The following is a 14877-nucleotide window of genomic DNA, read 5'->3' on the forward strand; positions in this document are numbered from 1 at the left end:
TAGGAGAGGGCTTGTACCAGAGAAGCAAACCCTACAAATACCACAGACAGGGGAAAAAACGAAAACACATACACACTGCCATCAGAGACAGGGAAGACACAATACTACCAAAGAAGAAATAAAACACAGGGAGGAAATAAACTAACATCAGGGATATTTCCACACCACACAGGAAATCATACCACAGGTCATCAGGCTCTGGATCACTACAATAAGGACCGGTATCGCTGAAGCAATGCTGAGCTATATTTGGTGAGAAGCTACCGGATCCCGTACCTTATAAAGAGTGAAGGCGGCTGTTAGTGGTCATTAGCAACTTCTGCTTCACTGGAGAGCAGTGAAAACAGCCGATGCCCGAGTCAGGCTGAAGAACTAAGAAACTTCAGGATGCCTGTCAGATTCTGTGGTGTGAACAGAGGCCGACACCGCCATGACACCCAGCGAGTGCAAAGCCAAACGCCACATGACAACCCGCTACTCCCTGTCAGATATTCACAGAGCCTTCATCTCGGAGCCATCTTATGCCCGTAACTTTTGATTGGCCGGAAGTCAGAAGTTACGTCACAAGCTCTCTATGCACATCTATGCGTGTCAAGGGTGTGTCACAGCTGAAGAAATTTGCTGCGTTTGGCTGCACAAACTGCTCCTTGGTATTTCATTCTTTCTTTGTTGGTGTGAATGGAATTCTATTTATGTTCCCTGTTAGGGTTAAATCTTTCCCTTTTGGACCCTGTAGATATCTTGGCAGTTCACCTACAAATCCTTATTCCCACTTCCTGTGTCTATATATGTCTGCATCTCTTCTTGGTTTGTTGCCGGTGATAGAGTTTACTCCTATCTTGTCCAGATTGCAAGCAGTCGGCTTGAAATCTCCTGTCGTAAAACGTTGTATGTTGCTGTCAGTCTCCCAAAGGCATCTTGTAGATAAGTTGTCCATTTGCATTCCCGTTTCTTTTTCCCGTGTATTTTTTAGGTCTTTGTAGGGTTGACTAATGCTCATCACGTTCTGTCCGTACCTAGGGCTTATTTCAATGTTGGCCAGGTCCTAGGTATTCTGATCGGCACATAGGTGCAGAACCTATCTAGGGACGTCAGGGGAGCCAGAGGTTTTAACAGGGGTCACCATCTTCACCCTTCCCTAGAGACAGGGTTTCCTTCTCCACCCCACTTTCATTGTTAGTCTGGTATTCCCCCATACCTAGGATGACAATGAGAGCCAGAACGAGGCTCTCATAGACTTGTATTGAGTTGAGACCTCCAGCGCGCTCCATGAAACACTGGAGCGACCAGCAGAGGTCACAAAATGGTGATAGAAGATGAAGCATGAAGCTATTGGAAGGTGAATATATGACAGGGGTCAGGAGACTTGCATTTAAAGCACCACTTGAGCTGTGCAATAGTAAAAAAAAAGCTGGAGTGGAGCTTTAATTACATGCTGGGTCCCCTACTGATTTTTCTAACAAAGCTTTAATATGAAGCGATGATTGTGCATGTGCATCACCACTCCATTCATTGTCAGTGGGACACTTGCAGTTAGCCAAGTGCTGTACTCCGCATTCTCCAGCAGTCACATGGACAATAGATGGATTGGTGCTGTTTGTTCATGTTCTTCAGAGACTTGTTCTTGAGATCAGAGAGTGTCTCATACTGTAAATGATGAGCAGACTTATGGTGTGCATGTGCAACCATCACACCATTTATTGTCCTGGGACTCTTGCAGATAGTCAAGTGCTGTACTCCACTTTCTCCAGCAGTGCCATGGAAAATAACTGGATTAGTGACGTTTGTTCATGTTCTTCAGAGACGTGTTCTCCGGATCAATGAGGGTTCCTCAAACGATGAACAGACTTATGGGGTGCATGTGAAACCATCACTCCATTTATTGTCATTGGGACTCTCAAAGATAGTCAATCGCTGTACTTCGCTTTCTCCAGCAGTGCCATGAAAAATAGCTGGATTAGTCACATTTGTTCATGCTCTTCAGAGACTTGTTCTCAGGATTAGTGAGGGCCCCACAAACAATGTACAAACTTGTGGTGTATATGTGCAACCATCACTCCTTTTATTGTCATTGGGACTCTCGGAGATAGTCGAGCACTGTACTCCGCTATCTACAGCAGTGCCATGGACAATAGCTGGATTAGGGCTGTTTGTTCATGCTCTTCAGAGATGTTCTTGGGATCAGTGAGGGTCCACAAACGATGAACAGATTTGTGGTGCACATGCGCAACCATCACTCCATTGCAGAAGACCCCTTTAGCGTGCCCTTCTTAGGATCGGTGTGGGTCCAGCAATCAGCAAGTTTTCACCTATCCAGTGAAAAAAAGTTCAGTATACATCTCCATAAGTGAAAAATGTTAGTTTTTTTCAAGATCATTATAGCCATCCTCTTCCCTTTTTAGTTGCCAGAAATAACTATAAGTGGCAGCTGAGGAGGCTGTTTAAGTCCTATGCACGCTGGCAAAAATTTTAAAGGCCAGAACAAAAATATTTAAAGGGTATCAGTCATTCCCCCCCCCCCCCCATTAAATCGGTAGTCCACATGAAAATAAGAAACTTTGTAATATATCTTATTCGAAAATTCTTTTTCTTTTATTCTCGAAATGCCTAATTTATTGTAAAATCTGTCTCCAGTGAATATAAGCTTTCCCATTACTGAAACAGATGAGTTGGTGCTCATAAAGTTCTATGGAGAGCTGCAAGTGTCGCTTCAGGAGAACTTGCAGCAGAATGTATCTGTGTCTAGCTCCTCCCCCTGCATAGATTTTTAAAAGCACCAACTGTCATCTCCTATCTGAGTAATTGGTAAATCTGTTTTCACTGAACACAGATTGTACTCATGAATTGGGAATGAATAATGAGTCCAGGAGGAGAAAGAAGCAGATTTGTCTGATAAAATATTACAAAGTTGCTTCTTTTCACTTGTACTATGGACTTATGAAAAAAACCTTTTAACTGATGGTTGAATGGAGCATTTCTAGAACAAGGACAGTGTTCTCTAGGAACCCACATTTGCAAAAACGTTAACGAGACAAGGAGCAATCCAGACCGACATAGTAGGGTCAAGTGATTTGACACAACGGAACGTAGAGAGATTGTTAGCGGCTCCTCGGTACAATCTCACACGGATTATTCCTGTGTTACACGGGTCGGCTCCTCAGAGGACGCACGTTCTCTAATATCAAACAGAATTGGAGCCCAATTCTACCAGAGCGGAATACACAAAATCTGAGAGACGAGAGAAGTAAGATAACAATGAAACGTAACACAACGCACTCTTCTCCTGGACATAGAGATATCCCTCCATGGTCCACTGGCTGGGTGGTCTGTAGTCCTGGTCTGCAGACTTCATTCTTTGCATTAAGCGGTCCATCTCCTGCCGGGTGCTTTCAAAGTTGTTCCGGGTCTGTAAAAGAAATGATCTACTGTCGTCATCCATGTTAGCCTCTGTTCACATCTCCGAGTTTAGCAATTTTTTATAAAAATGAGAGTGCTTCACATGTGCCCCACTAGAGTTAAGCAAAACTGTTATGGACTGTAGGCCTGCAAACCTCCGACTATACACAGCCTCCCCGGCAGCACTTCCGGGTAGTAGGCTATGTTACATAATCAGAATAGAAGGGAAACTATAAAATATTCCCCATTAAAAAATAACTTTTAATGTTACCATTAAAAAGTAAAAAACACAATTACAAACACACAATGTATGCAGGGTGTATAATAACAAAAGCTAGGAGGGAGAGGGGAAACACTAGCCCTATATAGCCCTAATCAAGCTCTTCCTACCTAGCAATGGAGGGTATGACGCCCTAGGGTTGTGGCGTCCCCATTCCCCGACAGGAGACCCTGAATGACCCTATAAAACCCTGCACGGGTCAAACAAACACCAAACAATTACAAAACAAAGCCCCATCAAGGTAAGATGGAGACATCAGAAACTTATCTGAGAGTCCCAACGCGTTTCCTCCCAAAGATACCAGGGGATCATCAGGGGACAGGCCCAGGAGGTAAATCGCCAGTGCGGGAGCTTCCCTGGGGCACCAGAACGATGGTGTGTGAGGGTCATACCCTGGTGCCCCAGGGAGGCTCCTGCATTGGCGATTTACCTCCTGGGCCTGTCCCCTGATGATCCCCTGGTATCTTTGGGAGGAAACGCGTTGGGACTCTCAGATAAGTTTCTTACCTTGATGGGGCTTTGTTTTGTAATTGTTTGGTGTTTGTTTGACCTGTGCAGGGTTTTATAGGGTCATGCAGGGTCTCTGATCGGTGAATGGGGGCGCCACAACCCTAGGGCATCATACCCTCCATTGCTAGATAGGGAGAGCTTGATTAGGGCTATATAGGGCTAGTGTTTCCCCTCTCCCTCCTAGCTTTTGTTATTATACACCCTGCATACATTGTATGTTTGTTATTGTGGGTTTTGACTTTTTAAATGGTAATATTAAGTTATTTTTTCAATGGGGAATATTTTTTGGTTTCTCTGACTTCCACCCCTATCATATTGGCTGCGGCCTGGTTTAATAATTTATCATCAGAAGAGAAGCCAGAATGTCACATATAGCAGGGCGATCGCATGGCTCTGCTCAGGCAGGTATGGACTACCAACGTGGCCACTGAACCACGGTCCTGCAAATCATTTGCTCATTGCTAGTGGTCTCCTCTCTGCTTCTGAGAGTGCTTTAACAAGGTCCCAATTCTCAAGATATATGAGGGTCCCAGCAGTAGAGGTATCACTAGGCAGGGACTCCGCATATGAGATACGCCTTGATGCTGGCTGCTGGGCTCACATAAAACTGGCCTTTTTTATATGCTAAGTACCTCAATTTTTAAAATATTTGTAAATTTATTTCCTTAGTAGCAATACATGTCCAAATTCCTAGATGCAATGTCTGTATACCTTAGCATCTCAGAGTGCAGCTATTTGTTAGCTTATTTCAAGTTTAGCATGCACCTATTCACACTTGTCTGTTAAGAAGTATAGTCAGTTTTTTTTTTACTTTGGTCCCAGCAGTAGGAACTGGATATATTGGTCATTTACATACTATCGACATGCCATAAATATCCCACATGGGAACATCCCTTTAATTCACAATTCCAAAACAGGGTATTTGGTAAGTGGCATTGGCATCGGTCTTGGCTTTTATAAACCATCGATGACATGGACAATAAGTACCATGTGTATTCCAGGGGGTGAACACTTATCTATTACATGCAGATCACTTTCTAGCAATTGTTCTCCTCAATTATGTGCCCGTGCTATGTGCTGTGTAATGGCCGTGTCTGACCGTACAGAAACATGGTCTGATCATACCACATCTCCTGGGCTGGGGACATAGTAAAAAAAACTATACAGACATTACAGCACGGGATGGCAAAAATTCTTACTGTGAGGTAAAATATTTTTTAAAAACGGGCAGGGAAATGCTTTATCTCACAAAAAGAATCAGATAGAATGTAATGCTGTGCTATCTGTATACGCTCTTTTGCATCCTCCCCTACCCAGGAGATGTGGTATGATCAGACCATGCCCCTGTACGGTCCGACACGGCCATTACACAGTAGACAGCAGGGATACATATATAAGATTATCTCAGCACAGGAACATTTTTTTTAAACACATCCAATTGTGGAAATTATTATTATTCCAAGATCTATTAATTAAAATCAACTTTGAAATTAACTTTATAGGTGGGAAAACCCCTTTAAGGAGAAGTTTTCCGCGTCTAGATAGATGACAACATCTCAATTATTCACGAGGCTTCAGTAATCAGCCGAAATGCCGCTTACGTTTTGTAAATTGAACTGAAGCTGCTCCTTATAGGGTGTAAATTCTCTCGCCAGCTCGTATCCCTCATGGTAAAAGGTAAAAAGACCCTGGAGGAACGCCAAAAGCTGCAAATAAAAAACAAACAAAAACAAGCAATGAATATTACGGACATGGAAAAGTAAACACCGTGAGCTGTAGATTTACCCCAAGCAACCACCTGCAATTAATGACATCTCGTTTTCCTTTTAATGGAACGTTCCTTCAAGGTTCGGCAAATAAATAAAAAATAAAATTAAATATGACTGCACCATAAGGACGAGGTGCCGGCTATTTATTCCACAAGGAAACTGTCCTCCACTCCATGAATTCGATTTCAAAGAAAAACGAGCGTTATAATTCAACATTTCACCTCCGTGGATATCCGCAAATAAATTATTTCAAGTGCTCAGTGGGTAAATTAGAAGATTTTTGCTAAGCCTGTAATTGTGAACCATAAATATTCGGAGTCTTCAGCTCGGTGGAGGACATATTGGTTATCTGTGAGTCGTAACCGCGCCGCTCTGGAAAGCCACACACATTTGTCAAGAGAGGAGAAGCGTAAGGAGTGTCTCGGAGAGAACGAAAGTGCCAGATATTAATTTATTGTGGGATTTGCTTAACAAAAAAAAAATTAAAAAAAAAAAAAAAGTATAATGGTGGTTACTTTTATTATTTTAAATTCCCACAAACAAAAATAAAGAAAAGAACCAATAAATGATTTACGAAAATTCCTAGCATAGAAATAAAATTGACACTAATAAAAATAAAGCCAAGTGCTGAATATATCGATTTGTGGAATTTCCATATTCTATTATTATTATTTTAACCACTTAAAGGGGAATGTAAAAAGAAATCAATTTTTTTAAAACATTTTTGGCAAAGGTTTCTTTTTTTCATATTACAATTTTTATTATAAAATAAAAATGAAAATCTTGCAATTTCTACACTTGGAATGACAAAACAGTGCACCAACCTACACACTTATATAGTGCCTCTATCTCCGCCCCCTCTCCTTTGACTGACAGTTTTGGCTTTACAGGAAGCCGAAAACGGTGGAGATTAAATGAAAATAAGTAGGTGGGAAAGTGCACTGAACTGTTTGGCCCTGCCAGGATGCACCAAGTGCCTGTGCTTGGTTTGAACGATCATTCTGTGCTGTTCCCTTTTAACTCCTTAACGACTGTGGACGTACCTGTACATCCAAGGCTGTATATGTGTCCTTTTAATGCAGGCCATTTCTCCCTGCACATGTCGACTGATCTGATCCATGGGACTAGAGACTAGCAGTTCCATGGAAGTTCGGTTCGCTGGCAGCCAAGGAGCCGACGCCTCCACTGGTTTGAGCTTGACCCAAACCCAAGAGCAAGCAACTGATTGGCAGTTTGAGTCTCCGCCCACAAACAGCCAGAAATAAGTTGATCACTTTCATAAGAGGGTGGGGGGGATTTTTGAAACAATTTTTTGGGTTGGACACTACATGTAATCGTGCTGATTTTACCCCCAGTGCAAGCCCCTCAAACACTGCAAGCAGCTCGCACAGGGCTGAGCACAAAACATATATAAGCACAACGTTGCTCCCAGGAGAGAAATTCGCACGTAAAGCATCTGAAACTCGAACCCGAACCTTGATTTTTTTAAGTTGGTGTTTGGTTTGAAAATCGGGACCTCCACAGCCAATCTAGAATTGTACCATCCATTGGATGCTCCAATTCTGGCACTTTACCAAAGCTTATCTCGATTGCCCTAGTGCGCTGGCAATTGGGGTAATATGAGGGGTTAATAACAGCTATGATTTGTCAAAAAAAAAAACCTCACAGCTGTAATCAAGTCCAAGGTTAGAAATGCGGAGGGGTCTATGAGACCCCTCCTATTACTAATCGTATAAATTAAAAAAAAAACACAAAATACAGAAAAATCCTTTATTAAAAAAACACCCTTTCTCCAGTTTATTAACCCCCAAAACACCCCTGCAGGTCCGACGTAATCCTCACTACTTTCCACGACGATCCCAACTTTGCTACATCCTGAGGTCGCAGTGAACAGTCACAATAAAAAACATGATTGATCACTGCGGCATTAGGGACACACTGAATTCACCTGAGGTCACAGCTGGGGTTTTCATAGTACCCCAGCTGTGAACTCTGGTGATCTGACCTGCGGTGAACTCATTGAACTCTGTGATCTCACCTCAGGTGAAGTCATTGAAGTCAATGTGGATTACCGAATTAGGCCTTGTTTGCACATTATTTGGGTGCAGACATTTCTGCACCAAATCTGCATCCTCTGACAAACAATGCATCGAAACCGCATGCGGTGTCTGTGATTTTTTTCTGCCAGGATATGCAGATTTGGTGCAGAACTGTCTGCAACCAAATACTCAATATGCACACATTGCCTAATCCAGTAATCAGGCATTGAGTTCACTGTGTTCAATGAGTTCCATTCAGGTCAGTTCACCTGAGATCACAGCTAAGGTACCGTGGGAACCGCCAGCTGTGACCTCAGGTGAACTCACTGACGTCACTGCTCTCTCTGCAGCTATGGCAGTGTGTCCTTGACGCCACAGTGAGCGGTCACATTTTCTAATGTGACTGTGCACTGCAATCTCAGATGTAGCAAAACCGGAATTGCCGTGGAACCTCGTATGGATTATGTCAGACCTGTAGGGGTGTTTTGGGGGTTAATAAACTGTTGAAAGAGAGAGGTTTTTTTTATATAAATAATGTATTTTTCTCTTTGTTTAGTGTTTATTTTTCCTTACACAAATACTAATAGGGGGTCACCATTACTAATCTCTGGCATCATGGCAGTTGTGATTTTTTGATAAATCATAGCTGTCATTAACCCCTTATATTACCCTCATTGCCACCGCTACAGAGCAATTGATAAGAGCCGGGTAAAGCCTCGGAATCTGCGTATCTAATGGATACGACAATTGTGGGGCAGCTGGAGGCTGTTATTTTTAAGCTGCGTAGGGCCCAATAACTATGGGTCTCCCCACCCTGAGAATACCAGCCTCCATCTGTCTGCTTTATCTTCCCTTAGAAGTTTGTGTTCAGGGTTCATGCATGGACACTAAGGGCGGCTTTGCACACTACGACATCGCAGGTGCGATGTCGGTGGGGTCAAATAGAAAGTGACGCACAACCGGCGTCACTTGCAATGTCGTAGTGTGTAAATCCTAGATGATACGATAACGAGCGCAAAAGCGTCGTTATCGTATCATCGGTGCAGGCTCCGACATTTCCATAATGCCGGTGCCGCGACAGGTACGATGTAGTTCCTCGTTCCTGCGGCAGCACACATCGCTGTGTGTGAAGCCGCAGGAATGAGGAACATCTCCTTACCTGCCGCCAGCGGCTATGCGGAAGGAAGGAGGTGGGCGGGATGTTTACATCCTGCTCATCTCCGCCCCTCCGCCGCCATTGGCCGCCTGCCGTGTGACGTCGCTGTGACGCCGCACGACCCGCCCCCTTAGGAAGGAGGTGGGTCGCCGGCCAGAGCGACGGTCGCAGGGCAGGTGAGTGCATGTGAAGCTGCCGTAGCGATAATTATCGCTACGCCAGCTATCACAAGATATCGTACTTGCGACAGGGGCGGGGACTATCGCGTGCAACATCGCAGCATCGGCTTGCGATGTCGCAACGTGCAAAGCTCGCCTAAGTGTCCAGTATGAACTCTAAACTTTCCAGGGGTCGAAAAACAAAGTTCACTTTAACTTTGTGATCATAAATCAGGTGGGAGAAAAAACCACTTAAAAGTGTTACAAACTCTCAGCTATAACAAAGTCACTGATGGTTTCTTCGTTAACTCATTCTATAGCCAGCAATAGACAGGAAACAGCAACTGTAGAAGACAAATGCTGGGAAATTTTTAATGGAACCCAAATACAAAAAAGAATATATATATAAAGACAACCAGGTTATAATCCGTGGGAAAAATCCTACAAAATTAGCTTTGTCTTACAAAGTTCCAATAGGGGGCAAGTCTAGAACTCTTAAAATGCCACAATTTCTAAAATCGATGTAAACTGCATAAAACACCAATTGGATGTGTGATTGTAGTCAGAATCTGTCACCAGGTTTTTACTACCTCATCTGAGAGCAACATGATGTAAGCAAAGAGATCCTGAATCCAATGATGTATCACTTAGATTACTGGGTGCAGCCGTTCTGACACAATCAGAATTTTTAGCCTTAGCCATGTAGCAGAGCTGAGAGCGGTGTCAGTGCCCACACAAGGCTCTCTATAGAGATTGTACATTGACAGTGAGGTGTCAATCAAGGGAGGGGGCGTGCCGGACCACATGGCACAAACCAGCAAGTGACAGCAATAAGGGTCCTGCTGCTCAAATAAACAAAAGATAGGACAGTGACAACACAGGCATGCCTGGACTTTGTGTTAACCCTTACAGCATGCTGGCTTCAGATTACATAGCAAAAACCTGCTGAAAGATTCCCTTTAAGGAACTGTCACATTATAAAGTATAAAGTACCCGATTCTCCACTAGATGGCAGCACAGCACAGTATAAAGAAGATTATCGCCGGACTGTAAAATACATCAAATAAAATCAATGTATTATCCCCCCCCCCCCCCCCCCCCGCCCCTGCTATTTCCCAACAGGACGGATTATGGGAGAGTTTGTTTAACCTCTTACAGTAGCGCTGAACCTAGTTTATTAGCACAGTCTTCACATGGGGCGAGCGGACTCTCCTAAGGCACAATGTCTGAGACAGAGCTCCTCGCTCCACATCTGTAATTCCAAGAAGGGAAATGCATGAGATGGGAAGGGAGGAGGATATGCTCATTTCCAACATACACATCACACAGATGGGGGTCCTTAGGGTCCCAATTATATGCAAAAAGGTAAAGAAGGTCAAAATCTGTGCTCCGCTGCGATACACTATGCTGGCGCTGATTTTCTGTGTATTCTTTAATGGGTACAGCTGTAATAACGCGACTTCTGACACTTTGTGTCACCGGCTAACAGGCCAGCGGAGAATAAATTAGGGCTACAGGCTTACATCTAAGGCAAAAGACATTTTTAAAAGACGTAGCAGAGCAGAGGTTGTCACTAGACGCTGATATGATACTGGATTCATAGGAGCGGATGTGAATCCTCTACATTATCTTAACACGAACGGGACAATTCATTTTCTCGTTTGCGCCAATTTTCCGGTGTAATTTTTGTTATTTTTTTTTGCTATCAACTTTTCATCAACAATTTGTAATCCAATACAGTGGAACCTTGGATTGAGAGCGTTTTGCAAGACAAGCAAAGCTTTTTACAAATGTGTAACTTGGTTTAAGAGCCATGCTTTGCATCAAGAGCAAATATTCACTGATAACACTTCCGGTTCTAACCTTTCACCGCGCTCTGACCCGCTCTGGAGGTAAATTTCTGTACTATACTGTATACTGTATACCATTGTACAGTACAGTACAGTATCTACTATATAAAGCTGAATGTGTGTATGTGTGTGTGTGTGTGTGTGTGTGTATGTATGTCCGGGATTGGCATCCGCACCGTCGCAGCTACAGCCACAAAATTTTGCACACTCACACTTCTGGACCCCGAGAGCGTCATAGGCTATGTTTTGAGGGGAAATTTTAACCCCGCTCTTTACAGTTATTCACCAAAAAACCTGCCTCCAGTAAAGCGAATGGAGCTGGGAGCCACAGTGCAGCCAGAACTTCAGAAGAATGCGCAGCCACGCCCTTATATGGAATGTTGGAGTGTTACAATGCAGCCAGGGAAAAAGACAGACACAGACAGGGAAAGAGGCAGACACAGACAGAGTAAGAAACAGACACAAAGAGACAGACACAGACAAAGAGACAAAAATCCGTAAGAGAAAGACCTCGCTTCACCTCGCGTAGGTGCTCTGGAGAAAACAGTCAGTAAATAGAGTGGGGTAACTCCGGCACACTACTAATTTCCCGTAAGAACCAAAGAAACATAGTAAATTGAAAAAATCTTTTTTCCTTTTTATTTTGCTCGTGAAAAGTGAAACAGTGCTATACAAAGGTCCGGACCTTTGAGAGGGAAAGAGACAGACAGGGAAATAATAATAATAATAATTTTATTCATTTATATAGCGCTATTAATTCTACAGCGCTTTACATACATTGGCAACACTGTCCCCATTGGGGCTCACAATCTAGAGTCCCTATCTGTATGTCTTTGGAGTGTGGGAGGAAACCGGAGTACCCGGAGCAAACCCACGCAAACACGGGGAGAACATACAAACTCCTTGCAGATAGTGTCCTTGGTGGGATTTGAACCCAGGACCCCAGCGCTGCAAGACTGCAGTGCTAACCACTGAGCCACCGTGCCGCCCAATGTGCCATAAACCTCTCATATGGAGGTTGGGGGGCTCTACACCTAGGCAGGAATCCACGGGGGGTTCACCTGTTCATCTTTGGGCTACTGCAAGTTGGAAATGGAGCTTGTGTGGTTTTTCCTCTTTTAATTAGCCGGGCTGGATCGAGGTTATCGTTAAAGCACACCAATCATCAGGATTTTCTTATTTAACTTAAAGCCAGTGCTATACTGGCACTATCAGGCTGATTCTATAGATACCTTCAGTTGTCAGCTCGGATGTATAGGTTTTGAAACACAAGCAAGTAAAGTTTGCAAAATGAGCAGCTTTGTGAATGACAGCAGCTGCCGATCAGCTGATAGCTGGGGTGGGTTTTGATAGTGATTCCTGCCCATGCCTGTCCATCCTCCCCCTGTCAGTTATACTAATTCTATTATAGAATAATTTTACTAAGTGACTAGAAGGACCTGTGCTGATGTCATACCCATGTAACTGTAGCACCCCACGGGGCAGGTGTTTTAATCTACTTGTTGCTGGGCTGGGGATTCAGATACTCTGTGTTGTGACAGGATGGCCTGGCCTGGTTCTGTTGCCCCGAAGAATACAGGAGGGAGGTTAGGAGGGTGGCAGGGAGGATGGAGGTAGCAGTTGGAGCCACGCCCTTATATGGAATGTTGGCGTGTCACAATGAAGCCAGGGAAAGAGACAGACCCCGGACTCTCCATCCATGGACGAGGAGATGAAACTCCGCTTCCTACTGGGGGAAGAGGAATCAATGGTGGAGACCGCTACCCAATATGTCACCACATGTCATAAGCTGAGGGGAACATAAGGCCCCTAAATGGACTTTCAGAGCCCAAATTGTGCCCCCAACTCCCCATAACCCTGATCCCCTCCCACCACACTTACTGTATTTCTCTTGCTTTGGCAACACTAATTGTATTTTGGTCCTGCCAATAAAGCATATTTGAATTTGAATTTGACACAGACAGGGAAAGAGACAGACATAGACAGGGTAAGAAACAGACACAAAGAGACAGACACAGACAAAGAGACAGACTGACAGGGAAAGAGACAGACAGGGAAAGAGAGGGAAAGAGAGAGACAGGTTAAGAGACAGACAGGTAAAGAGACAGACAGACAAAGAGACAGACAGACACAGGGAAACAGACAGACAGAGAAAGAGAGGGAAAGAGACAGACAGGGAAAGAAACAGATAGGGAAAGTGACAGAGATAGATAGATAGACAGACAGACAGGGAAAGAGATTGAGACAGACGGAGAAAGAGACAGACAGTCAGAGACAGAGAAGGAAAGAGACAGACAGACAAAGAGATAGAGAGAGAGACAGGGAAAGAGACAGACGGACAAAGATAGAGAGAGAGACAGAGAGATATATACAGAGGGGGAGACAGACAGAGAATGGGAGAGAAACAGGGAGACAGTTACTATCCCGGGCGTTAATATATTCTATTTATATATTCTATCCCGGGAATATTAATACATTCTATTTTGTTAACAGCAGTTATTAGCCCGGGCGAAGCCGGGTAGTACAGCTAGTATACTATATAGCAGGTCTATCGCTTTCGCACTGGATATAGTAGTGTGCTTTCTTTCTGCTATCCAGTGCAGCATATTGCTTGTACTGTAATCTAATCACCTATGCAGTATTCCTAACCCACATACAGTATGGCTTAGTTCTGCCCTTATTTTGGGAAGTTTTGGAGTGTGTTTTTTTGGGTATTGTAAAGGTTGTCATATTTATACATTTTTTTCTCTATAGTGAACCTCCCACACACCAACAAACGCGGAGGTTAATTTGTTTTATGGTTTTTACTGTACACTATGTTGTATTAGTGACTGTAATAATTTTATATGAATACAGGACATTATATTGTATTACTGTAATACGTTTGTATAAATACAGTAAATATTTTTGGGTTGTGGAACGAATTGTCTGTGTTTCAATAATTTCCTATGGGAAAATTCGCTTTGATATAAGAGTAACTTGCTTTAAGAGCACACTCCCGGAACTAATTATGCTCGTAATCCAAGCTTCCACCGTATTTACCTTTTTTTGTGCTCGTCATTATTTTTTTCTGCCATATAATGGAAGCATGAATAAAACGGCGCAAAGCAAATTTGTGAAATCAGATTTTTTTCCGAACGTTGTTACATTTTTGCGCAGTCACATTTTAACATGGGTAAATTGATACCAGATGGCCACTGCTGCTAGGGTGACTCACGCCATCTTACACGTTTCAGGAATGTTGGCTGCGCGTCAAAGATGAGTTTTTGGTGCATTTTTGATGCTGTGTATTTTCGAGCAATATCTTAAGCCATATTCACACAGAGCTTTTTTTTGCTCAGGATTTTTCTGCAGCAAAACCTCAGGTTTTGCCAGGAAATAACCTGCGGTTTTGCCGTGTTTTCTTGCAGCGGTTTTGCACTTCCTCATTGATTTGTATGGATAAAAAGTGCGGTAAAATCACAGTAAAAACACTGTGACATGCTCAGTCTTTCAAAAATGCTGCAAAACCAAGGAGAGTGACAAAACAGTCAGAAAAAAAACGCAGGTGCTTTGTGAGTGTGTGCATGAGATTTCAGGAATCTCATAGGCTTTGCTGGGACTGTGAAGGTAGAGTATTATTAGCATGGATTTGTATTAAACCAAAACAAAAACCATGCTAAAAAAAACAGCAAAAACACCCCGTGTGAAAATAACCTTAGAGTTCCTTCATTTTTCTA

General features: G+C 43.3%; 1 protein-coding gene across 1 annotated transcript in view; it reads right to left on the reverse strand.

Annotated features, from left to right (window-relative positions):
* ARHGAP42 (Rho GTPase activating protein 42) overlaps nt 1-14877 on the reverse strand; it is a 501254-nt gene that overhangs the window by 68876 nt on the left and 417501 nt on the right. The window contains exons 7-8 of the mRNA XM_075337479.1: nt 5788-5892; nt 3277-3406 (exon numbers count right to left, since the gene is read on the reverse strand). Of these exons, the coding sequence (XP_075193594.1) occupies nt 3277-3406; nt 5788-5892 (235 nt within the window). The remainder of the gene's footprint in view (nt 1-3276; nt 3407-5787; nt 5893-14877) is intronic.

The sequence above is a fragment of the Anomaloglossus baeobatrachus genome, chromosome 2 (genome assembly GCF_048569485.1).
Source record: "Anomaloglossus baeobatrachus isolate aAnoBae1 chromosome 2, aAnoBae1.hap1, whole genome shotgun sequence".
Taxonomy (NCBI): domain Eukaryota; kingdom Metazoa; phylum Chordata; class Amphibia; order Anura; family Aromobatidae; genus Anomaloglossus; species Anomaloglossus baeobatrachus.